At 35.8% G+C, this 12,000-nt stretch overlaps 1 protein-coding gene across 2 annotated transcripts; it reads right to left on the reverse strand.

The window, feature by feature from the left end:
• Positions 1 to 973: 973 nt before the first annotated feature.
• On the reverse strand, positions 974 to 9,011 carry LOC109172334. 2 transcript variants are annotated; one of them, XM_019321521.1, is made up of 9 exons: positions 8,450 to 9,011; positions 7,760 to 8,229; positions 7,384 to 7,580; positions 6,530 to 6,700; positions 4,120 to 4,434; positions 3,273 to 3,431; positions 3,037 to 3,186; positions 2,722 to 2,919; positions 974 to 2,295 (listed from the first exon to the last, which is right to left on the reverse strand). In XM_019321521.1, exons 1-9 carry the CDS (start codon positions 8,802 to 8,804, stop codon positions 1,254 to 1,256), a joined length of 3,057 nt encoding a protein of 1,018 aa, XP_019177066.1. In that variant the 5' UTR covers positions 8,805 to 9,011; the 3' UTR covers positions 974 to 1,253. The 2 variants fall into 2 exon arrangements, with proteins under 2 accessions (XP_019177066.1, XP_019177068.1); XM_019321523.1 differs by lacking the exon at positions 6,530 to 6,700.
• Between the last annotated feature and the right edge of the window lie 2,989 nt (positions 9,012 to 12,000).

Below are 12,000 nucleotides of genomic sequence, written 5' to 3' on the forward strand. Positions count from 1 at the left end.
AATAACTGTACATTCATAACTCCATAACTGTACGTTCATAACTCTATAACTGTACATTCATAACTCCACAACTGTACATTCATAACCTCATAACTGTACGTTCATAACTCTATAATTGTACATTCATAATTTTCGAAGCTCTATGTTCATAATTTTATCATTATATGTTCATAATTGTAAGTTCATAATGTTAGAGCTCTTTGTTCATAATTCGATCAATAACTGTACATTCATAATTTCATAACTCCATAACTGTAGATTCATAACTCCATAACTGTACATTCATAATCTTCGAAGCTCTATATTCACAATTTTAAAGCTCCATGGTCATAATTTTATCACTATATATGTTTATAATTGTAAGTTCATAATGTTAGAGCTCTGTGTTCATAATTTCATAATTGCATAACTGTACATTCATAACGGCATAACTGTACATTCATAATCTAAAAAAAAACAAATAACGCCGTTAACGACAAAACGCGCGCGAATTTTTTTTTTTTAACTAAATGACGCGTTTTTTTTGAAAAACGGCATCGTTTTGGGCCCGTGTCCACAATTCACTGTGAACACGGGTCCAGGGCATAATTTGCCAACTCGCCCCACCGCGGGGCGGGTGCGGGCCAACCCGCGGGCTTCGGCCCATTGTGACAGTACTAATTTTAGGTTAAAAAATGAAGGGGTAATTTTGACTCGTCACTATCTTTTTTTCTTCCTAAAATCTCAGGAATTACAATCCCAGGAGACATGGAATTTTAATTCCATGAAAATGGGGGAATTGCAATTTCTTTCAACTAAACAAGGAAATTTTGTAACCTTTAGAATTAGGTGAGAATTAAGTGGGAAGGAATTCCCTTCAACCTAACGCCCTGTAAAGCTACAATTGTACTCTCTTGAATAATTTAAAAGCTTATTTGAGCTTCTCTTAAATTCCAATCAACAAACCATGCAAATGAACAAGAATGGCAAAAGCTTTCAAAGAAAATATTCGTTTTTCATTTCAATGAATCAGGATTTCCAGTTGGGGTCAAACACAATAGATGGCGCCAGTGCCTTAATAAATAAAAAAAAAAAAATTGAGCCAAAACCGGCGCGGCCCATCGTAGCATATATACTTGATACATATGTATATAGTGAACAAATAAAAAACAGTTTCCCTGGCTGTACAACTCAACTCATTCGTTTCCACCAAGCATTACCTCAAACAAACAAAAAATCATTTCCAGTAGAAGTATGGGAGTATGGGTTTAGCACTATTTACTGGTGGCAGGCTTGACCCTTCTCCTCTTCAATGTATTGAGAAAATGAGCAAGAGGCATATCATCCATAATTCCTGCCTCTGATGTCGGAGGGGAAGGTCCGAGTCCAAGTCCATTTCCATCCCCTTGGATTCCACAGCCTCTTGAAGTAGTAGGTGTGTGTATATTACACTCCGGGATAGCACCACTTTCATTTGAGTTATGATCACTTCGCCTAACAGATTTTTTAAGAAAGGCAGCAAGAGTAATGGAGTCATCATCCTCTGTTTCTGCCAGCTTATTTGAGTGATCCACATCTCTGTGTTTAAGGCCTTTCTTTTTACCTTGCATGCAACACCTGGAAGTTCTCAAGTTGTTTGAAGGTGATGAACGATCGTGAGACACTTCTACCTGTTTAGCACCAGACTCCAGCTCAGAATTCTCTTCGAAAGATAGTGAAGAATCGTATAGCTCCCCCGATGGATCAGAGTCTAGGTTGCTTCCAGGAAGTTCTCGTAAAGGACCTTCCCGTTTACGTGAAGTAGGAAAGGGGTGATTTCCTTCGCTAACATATAGATCGCTACAGTTCTTTCTTGGGCGTCTTTTGCTCCTTTTCCTAGACTTCATAGCTTTTCCACCAAGTGTCCTAGCATCAGAAATTGAATTTGGAAAAGAGGAAGCGTCAAGTTTTGCATCATTGTCACTCCCTGAGTCAAACTCAGTTCCCCTTGTACTTCTCTTGAAGATAATATCATCTCCATTTGTTGTTTCAATCTCATCACTACCAGAAATCTCTGGAACTTCAACATAAGGTCCACGTTTTCTCTTCTTTCTAGGAGGCAATTTAGAAGTTCTATTATTCATAGCAACACTGAATTCCAGTCCTCCCCCCAGTTCATTGCCATTACATAACATGCCTGGATTTGCAAAAGGAGGACGCTTTCTTCTGCGGTTGGTGCATATTTTTCTTTTAGGCTGCCGCCTGCTCCTTCTGGACTTGTATGTGATACCATATCTGCGATTCTCAGCTATTGTTGGATCATCTGAAGACATGTTGCTGCAAATGAAAAGAAAAATAAATCACATTGATATCATACAAACACCACTTGCCACACTGCTGAAACATATTCTGGAAAGGATGCCATGGTGAGTAGAATGCCATCTGATAGAAAAATCAAGGAATACTTCAAGCAGCTCTTATTCAATAATAATCTCAATACTACCAATGCCATTCCCCCCCCCCCCCCCCCCCCCCCCCCCCCCCCCCTCTCAAAAAAACACCAAACTTTATAATCCAAAACAAATTCCCCAGTGATGTGGTAATAAACCCCAACCCCATCATCCACCTCCCCACTTTAATCCCAAAAGACCTCGTAGAAAACATACCCAGAAGATACATGACCAAGTATACTCAGTGAAGAAGAATTCATTTATTCATTGGTGTGTGGTAGGGTGAAAGTTCAAGTAGGCAATCATAACATACCTTGATGCCATCTTCCGTTTCCTAGAAGGTTCAGAGCCAGATGCCTGGAGGAGTAATGGTACTGGCGCAAAGTCATCCGGTTTAAGGGAAGGTCGTTCAGACTCCCTGTCAACAAAGTTGGATATGAGAGCAACCTTCTGTATTTTTCTAGCTTCCCGCAGCAAAGGCACTTCCTTTGGAAATAGTACCTTCCATCTCCTAAAGAAACAAAGGACTGATGAGTAGAATGGACAGCATAATAGCATTCAGGCCAATAGAAGTTTGTTTCTATAAATATTTTCTATAGCTATCAATATCAGGAGTCAGGACTCATACCTCCTACACTGACTATCAGTGCGTGGAGCAACACAAGCAGCAACTTTGGACCAGGAATATCCATGTTCTTGGATTGCAGCTTCCAACTTCAAATCCTCTTCTCCAGTCCATACATTCAGATTCAAAGAAGGATCTAAGCTATTGACCCATCTGCAATGAGAACAAGAAAGCTCCAATATTTAAGTGAAAAGCCAATTTTACACAACCATTATAAAGCTTAGATGCATAAAAAGTACCTTTCCCTACACTGCACATGTGTCCGCCCAGGTACGTATTGAGCTATCTTCCTCCAAGTTTTTGGCCCAAAAAGCATTACAGCAACTTTCAAGCGTTTATCTTCATCAGCAGTCCATTTCCCAACCCTTTGCCGAGCAGGATGAAGAGTCTTAATCCACCTGCATGATTTGGACAAATCAATCACCTTTAATTTATATGAAAGCATTCATTATATCAAACAAATAAGAAGCATTTTGGCAAAGGACTTAGAACTAAGAGGATTTGCTATATGCGGAAACTATCTACCAATTTGTTTTTCCCATTTTATTTCTTCTTTCTTTCCTCGCTTGCTATGGAGAAGATATAAGCAAGATAGAACTATTTATTAAAAGTTAAAAAAAAAAAAAAAAAAAAAAAAAGAGGAAAATTTGGTCTAAGTTCTGTTTTCCATTTCTTCTCTGTTGTTACGTTATTATAAAGATATAAATACCACCATACATATTACAGACTTAAGAATACAGTAACTTCATTAATACCTTGAAGTAAATCTGCATAAGTATACTCTATGTCATTCAACTGCAATGTGTAGTCAAAGGCTCAAATACTCATATAACTACAAATTTACTTTCAACGACATGTGAATCCATTTCACAACAGATTATGCAGAATAAATGAGAACACTTGAATTTCATTAAAAAGTATCAATCATAACCTTAATGTGGCAGTTACCTCAGATCAAATTAAGCGATATAATTCTGCAAAAACTAAGATTTCCTAGTGCCAATATCACATAGAATAGTTTGATTACCTCAACCTCAATAATAAACATGCCATGAGAAACTCTAACCATTAAAAAAGATAACTGACCTATTGGAGCACTGGGTACCTGTCCGTCCTTCAAGGGAAGCAGCAACAACCTGCCAATTACTCTCACCAAAAGCTTCCACAGCAGCTCTCAGTTTATTATCCTCCTCCTCAGTCCACTCCCTTTTAATTATTGAAGCATTTAGGCTCCTTTGATAGCGTGCTAAGCACTGAAATGGAGTTCTGTTAGTTCCTAAGGATAAGGCAATATCAATCCAGTTACTGAGACCCTTTTGTTGCACAATATGCAAAAGGTTCTTATCCTCCACAACACTCCAAGGTTCCTGATTGATTAAGGGGTCTTCCCAGTTCAACCATCTGCAGAATGTTAGAAACTAATTACATCAATTTCTATTACTCAAACAGTCAACAGAAGGATCAAATACTACAAGCTTCCTCAATTATGTACAAGGATGAGTGTTGAAGTTGACAAGTCCTGGCAAGAAAATCTACCATATCCAATGACATACAGTTGTAATGATGAAACTCACCCCCCCCCCCCACCCCCACCCCCCCAAAAAAAAAAAAAATCTTCAATTAATATACCAGAGTTAAAACTAATAAAGTAACTAAAGAAAGAGGTTACACAAGATACCAATCCAACCAAAATGAACCTCATACACTCTTTCTGGACCATGTGAGTCATATAAAAAGAACTCAGATCCAAGGTTTAAAAAAAAACACTTGTTGGGTGGGGTACAATTGGTACGAAGGCATTTTGTATTGGAGAGGCAGGGCATAAGCCTACGCCTCAAAATAGACCCCACAAAAGATCAAATATATTAGTTTTTTAGTTATTTATTTAATGGAACACCAAATTTAATTAGTCATCTATAATTTTTAAAATAAACTTTTAATATATTAATTATTTAAATCAAATGTATAAGGGTCTGTTTGGAAACCCGGAAAATGACTTCTGGAAATCATTTTCCGGGTTTTGGGTGTTTGGCTAGGCTGAAAAATGAATGGTCAAAGGAAAATTAAGAGAAGTCAATGGAAAATGAGCCCAAATTTCTGGAAAATGACTTCCCCTTTTTTTGGGGGGAAGTCATTTTCCATCTTCTCCACACACTTGCTTACCTTCAATTCCGCCTCCTCCTTCAACGCAGAAACAACTCCATGTCTCCACCAACAATGTTTCCGGCGGAAACCAGACGGAAACATTATTCTGGAAAAAAAAAAAAAAAAAAAAAACGTGAAGATGGAAACCAGAGAGAACTTCTCTCTGGTTTCCGGCGAGGGAAACCAGAGAGAACGTCTCTCTGGTTTCTTCCGTATTTTTTTTTTAATTTTTTTTAACTTTGTAATAATTAATATTATTTGATTTTAAAAAATAAATTTTATTATAATTTTTTTTATTTTAAATAAAATAATTAATTATATAAAATGGTTAATTATACAATTCTATCTCATTTTCCGAAAATGAACCAAACACACAAAGATTGTTTTCTGCCGTGCTGCCAAACACAATAAAGAAAAATGTTTTCCGGAAAATGACTCATTTTCCAGAAGTCATTTTCCTGCTTTCCAAACGGACCCTAAATTTTAAATATACGATAATATATATGTTATAATGTTATTATCAATTACTCCCTCCGTCCCATTTCACCTATCCTATTTACTATTAATTGGTTAGACCAACTCTTTCTTCTTTTTTATTTTCTTGTTATTTTTAAATTTGATTGTGTTCAATAGTACTTTTAGTGTAGTTTCTAAATATATAAATTTTATATACCAATACTAAATATTATGAAAAACTGAATTGCAAATAACTTTAGTCAAGCCTCATTAACTGAATCAAACACATAAAATGGGACGGAGAGAGTATCAATCATGTAATTAATACTTGAGAGTGTAAGCAATATTTGAGAGAGTTGTAGAGTTCTAGAATTCTCTCCTAGTTTCCAGGGATTCTAGAGTCTGTAATTAATATCTCCCAGTCTCTTAGTCTTATGGAGTACCCTCGGACTCCATCTTCCTGTCATCTCTATCCCAGACAACCATAGCAAGAAAAAATTAACAAAGGAACTATTGAAGAACAAGGGAAAAAAAAATTAAGCAAGAAGAAGACCCAAAGAAGTTGAAGCGCCATTGCTAGAGAAGTCAGAAATTAGTCTAAAACGGGCAGTCGGGTTCCCACAAGGTGGGAGTGCGGAGGAGGTTTATTCAGATGTGTTGACAGGAAGCACCGCTCCACCTCAAAAAGCCTCAAGAGCGCACTCCAGGGCCTACGCCCGTTGTTATGCAATGAGGGCACACACCCTGGTGTTACTTGTGCTCACCTCAAGCTGAGGTGCATCTCATAAAAACCTTTTTACACAATGCTTAGATCAGTCTTTGGATCCTAAATCTTATAGACATGTAGTGCATAACAACAAATGATTCTCTGTAATTTATGCATATATTTAAATACCTTGTTTGACATTCAGCACCAGAGTGCCTAGGAACATACATTGAAGCCAAACGATCCCAATTAACCTTGGGTAAAAACAGCCTCATCATTTCAGGGGTAATATCAAGGTCCTTTATTGATAGAATATTGCTATCAATATTAGTCATATCTCCAAAAGATCCGTCCATATCACTGCATACACACACACAAAATGATTATTATCAAACTAAAGCCTAAAAACTAAAAATGTCATCTCGTATAATCCAATATGATCCAATGTAATAAGCCAAAAACTAAAAATGTCATCTTGTATAATCCAAAATGATCCAACGTAAATAAGCCATCGGCCATCACAAGGAACAGGATGCCTAAAGCACAGACTTCTTTTCTTTACAAGTTTCTAGAAATCACCAGATAAGATACAATAGTAGGTATCAACTTTATTGCTTAATAAATAATAACCAATGAAAGACCTATAGCTATGTACTTCATCTACTGATGATGAAATGCATATGATGTCTGAGTCTCACCTACAACTGCTATTATATATACAAGTATATGTGTATTGCCAAATTGTATAATCTTCAATGTTTATTCATGAATTGCAATGTAATCACCAGCTAATATGAAAGACAAAATACATATATCTCCATTCTAGTATCTCAAATATATAGCCAAATTCAATGAATTTTAGTTTTTTGTCTTCAACCATCAAAAACATATAGAAGTTGAACAAAAGAAAATGGTGAGAAAAATGCTTGAAGCCAAGGACTAAAATCAAATACATGTGGTATGGGCAAAAAAAATAAGGATTACATCTCAGAAATGACATATGCTATGTGAAATTCAGCTTACAAACTGTTAGAAGATCATACCTTAGATCAATTGCACGTTGAAACATAGTTTCTTGGAATTGTTGCTTCACACCCTTCAGAAGATTCTCCCTTTCTTCCTTTGACCACTTTTCTCGATTCACAGAGACAGGAAACTTCTCTGAAGCATCTCTATAACTAGCAACTAGGGAATTCTCAGGTGGTGCATAATACAAAGCAGAAGATTTCTTCTCACTCGGCTGAAAGAACAAATTTATATTCAGATAAATTGTAAAACATCATAAAAATGCTCAAAATATGTTACATCTCCCAGTCATCAACAAAATAAAGATGAAAAGTCATATAGAGTATATCACCTATTATATTATAAATATAAAAACAATTTAAGAACAAATCTATATACATATTACATACTGACCTTAGAATTAACCCTTTGTCTTGGTAATATCAACTGGACACGTGCATCCTTTTTCTGTGCCAAGGCATGCCCAGTTCTCTTTCGGCAAGAAACCTGATAGTCTTTCAAGATTTTAACCCGATCCTTAAGTTTTTTCAGTTCTTCAATCCTTGCTTCAACATGAATCATTTTACTTCGAATAAGTTTCTGGAAAGCCCTATTCTTCTTTATTGCATCCACAAAAGCTTGTGCTGACTTAGGGAAGCCAGAACTTTCAGATGATGCATTTTCAGCGCCACCATCCTGGGGTATAGCACCTTCTGAAATCGGAAGGGCACTGTTATTTCCATCTACACAAGTGGGAAACCCTTCCCCAGCATTAGTTCTCTCTAGAAAGAAATTATTGCAACTTTCCTCTTCTGAGGTTATGTTAGTAACACCAACCTGCTCAGTATTATGCAACTCTTTATCCAATTCCTCTTTTGTAGTATCTGCATATCAGAGTGAAAGAAGGAAATCATTTTTGTTTTGTAACCGGATAATCAGATGGCATCATCATATTTTAGGCAATGTTGAATACTATAGTAAATTTAAAATTTAAAAAAAAAAAAAAAAAAAAAAAAAAAAAGATTCAAAATTGTGAATGATTCTTCATTAAGGCAGATTCTAAGAAACTTGAAAAAGGAGGAACAAACTAACAAAATAACCTACCGTCATAATATGACGCAAATCGTCGTTCAATAGCACGGAGCGTTTCGATATCATCTTCAGACTCATTCCCACTCTTAGTGGGGAATAGCGAGCATATAGGCCTCATATCCAGAGGCACCTGAACATCAGTGGAAAGTGCAAACCGCTTCTGAATATCACGAACCAGCTCAACATCATCCACCCCGTCGTCGGTGTCAGGGGAGGATGGGACACTATTGCTGACGGAGCGGCCGGAGAAATCATCGTCAGCGTGGCCGGGGCTGGCTCCGGCCAAAACGCAGGCCCTCTTTAGGGCTTCCATGTCGGCTTCGAATCCGTCATCGCCGTCGAATTCTTCATCGCTATCGGAAGCCATCTCCAAATCTCACAGAGAGTTTAGCAATTCGTCTTCCAAATCGAAGCTAATGGATGTTGCAATCGAAGAGATCGCTAAAGAAAACGAAATAAATGCTTTTAAAAATTTTAAATAAATAGTGCATTGGGTTTAAGGTTTAAGGATGGCGCAATTGAGCGTTAGGGTTTATGCCCTAAATTGAACGAGAATGAATATTGGCGATTTGGCGGCTTGGCGGTAACAAGGACTGTACTCTGTAGTATATTGATTGATTCTAAATGCCTCTGAACCGGGTTTTAGACATTTGGGCTTAAGAGGTTCTCATCAAATTACGGCCCAATATTCTTGGAAATCTTTTGAATTTGATTTGGCAATTTATATCCGGCAAATTATATTATGCACCGCGATTATGCACCGCGCATCTTTTTTTAAATGAAAATAAACAGTGTTTGTTTCTGCCGTTTCGCACCCTTTTGCAAAAAGTAACTCTGTTATTCAGTGTTATTTTGTATACACTGCAGTTTCAGTTCAACACAACTACAGTTTCATTTCGATATAACTATAGTTTCATTCGATATTTATAGACTTAAATGTGTGAAAATGTTATTTAATTTTATTTTACATACACTATAGTTTCATTAAAACACAACTACATGATCATTTTGATATAATTACAGCTTCATTGTACAATATACACTCAAATATGTGAAATGTTATTCAGTTTCATTTTATATACACTGCAGTTTCATTTCACTATAACTAAAGTATCATTTTGATATAAGTGCAGTGTCGGTTTAGATATACTATAGAGTCAGTTGTTGTTTGATACACCAAACAAGCGGACTCCGTTAACTCTAACGGCGGGCCGTTTCTTTACTTAAAGAAACGGCGCCGTTTTTTACCGCGGTGCACATGCACCGCGGTCTATAATATAACGACTGTTTATATCCTACACCACGGCGCGCGTTGCACTGTGCGCCCAGATGCAAAACGACGTCGTTTTAATATTTTTTTTTTTTTTCTGAAATTTCGCGCCCTAGTGAATGGCAGTAATTTTTTCTTTAAAAAAAAAACCCGTTGTTCAAAAATGTACATAATGTTATACTACACATAATTGTATACATGAATGTACATAATTATATAACAAAATATACATACTCTTTTTAAAAGATAATACACATAATCTAACATAATACATAATAAACATAAATTTTTAACATAATACACATCAACTCTTAACATAATACACACAAATTTTCTGATTCGGATGTACATAATTGTATAAAAAGAATGTACATAATTGTATAAAAAATGTACATAACTGTATGAACAAATACACATAATTGTGTGAACAAATACACATAATTGTGTGAACAAATACACATAATCACAGCAACTTCCTACCGCGCCTCCCAAAACGACCCCAAAACGACGTTGTTTTGGGAGGCGCGCGGCGCACAGTGCTACGCGCGCTGTGATGTAGGGTATAACAATTGATTTGATTTTAATGGCAAATTATGCCGTGGACCAGGTCCAAAATGCGCGTCTGGAATAACGGTGTCGTTATTGTCATCATTCTTTCGGTCAATGATATTTTTTTTGAATATAGAGTTCAAAAAAAGTGTTATATTGTTGAATATAGCTAGAGTTTTGTAATTGTGAATATAGAGTTCAAAAATTGTGAATATAGAGTTCTGTAATTGTGAATATTGAGTTCTATAATTTTGTATATTGAGTTCTAAAATTGTGAATATAGAGTTCTAAAATTGTTAATATAGAGTTCAAAAATTATGAATATAGAGGAACAAATTCTCAAGACAACCGGCAAGGAATGAAGCATTTTTTTTTTAAATTCAGACTTCAAAACGACGCCATTTTGGACGCAAGTCCACCTTGCAAGGTGGACCCAAGTCCATGGCATAACTATTGGCAAATTATATTGTGGACCATAAATCGATGTTTATTTTTAATATATTGAAAATTCATTATTTTTGTATTGAAAGTTCTTTATTTGGTCAATTGTTATATCGTGCACTATGGCGCACACACTAGTATAAATTTGAGAATATAAGACCTACTTTCCGAGACACCTTTACGAAAGTGTTGTAGAAAGAAAATGGTAAAACTTTCCGCGTCACCAACCGGGTAAAGGTGCCTCGGAAATTATATATTATTAAAAAATAATAGGAAAATCCGCGACACCAACTGGAAAGGGGTGTCGCGGATATTATACTATTAAAATAATAATAAGGGTATCCGCGGCACCCGCTATAGAAGGTGCCGCGGATATTTTATTATTAAGGAGCATTGTGCGCCCTAAAAATTCCCTGTTTCTTATGTACATATTTGTATAGTAGAATACACATAGCTCTGTTTGACAAAGCTTATTTTAAGCTACTAATAAAAGCTCTGTTTGGTAATGTTCCCAAAATAAGTTACTAGCTTCTTAACTTTTTTTTTTTTATCTTTATCCTTATTATTTTAAAGAAATGACATACTTTATCTTTCTCAATTAAAACCCTTTTCTCTTCTCAGCAACTTTCACAACACGAAAATCCCTCCATCTTCATTCGCACTCCACTCCCTTCATCTTCATTCGCACTCCTCTCCCATCATCTTCATTCGCAGTCCATCGTTCATCAACGAAAATTTAAGTCAGACCTCTATTGAGATGAAGGATATTCGCAACAATATTGCTACATCATTATGGGATGCTAGATCATTATTATGCTAATATTTTTATTTCAAAATGTTAAATTTTTTTGAAGACAAAATGTCAAATTTTAATATGTAAACAAACTACTTTAAATTTGTTGAAGATGTCATTTTTAGTCTTTTTACATTTATCAGCTTATCAAAAAGTTAATTTTACCAAACACTTTCAATCATAACAACTAACTTAACAGCTCTTCAGTTTTCAGCTCCTAGCTTATAGCTTTTCAGCTTTCAGCTCTTAGCTTATAGTTTTTCAGCTAGGTTTGCCAAACATAGCCATAAACTCCTAACATAATACACATAATCGTAACATAATACATAATACACATAAACTCTTAACATGATACACATAAACTTTTAACATAATACACATAAACTCTTAACATAATACACATAAACTCTTATCTTAGGGGGCGTTTGGTTTACGGAATGTTAGATTGCTAGGAATGTTAGATTCTTGTGTTTGGTTTAAAACTAAGATATGTAAATAAGACAATGGTAA

This window comes from Ipomoea nil, unplaced genomic scaffold (genome assembly GCF_001879475.1).
Source record: "Ipomoea nil cultivar Tokyo-kokei standard unplaced genomic scaffold, Asagao_1.1 scaffold0415, whole genome shotgun sequence".
In the NCBI taxonomy this organism is placed as follows: domain Eukaryota; kingdom Viridiplantae; phylum Streptophyta; class Magnoliopsida; order Solanales; family Convolvulaceae; genus Ipomoea; species Ipomoea nil.

What these genes read in the sequence shown, in the direction of transcription:
- LOC109172334 (XM_019321521.1), bottom strand. Translation starts at nt 8,804, where the DNA reads ATGGCTTCCGATAGCGATGAAGAATTCGACGGCGATGACGGATTCGAA. An exon ending in CAACGTGCAATTGATCTAAG is followed by an intron (nt 6,701 to 7,383) that starts GTATGATCTTCT and finishes GTGTGTATGCAG; the next exon opens with TGATATGGACGGATCTTTTG. An exon ending in AAACGGAAGATGGCATCAAG is followed by an intron (nt 2,296 to 2,721) that starts GTATGTTATGAT and finishes TTTCATTTGCAG; the next exon opens with CAACATGTCTTCAGATGATC.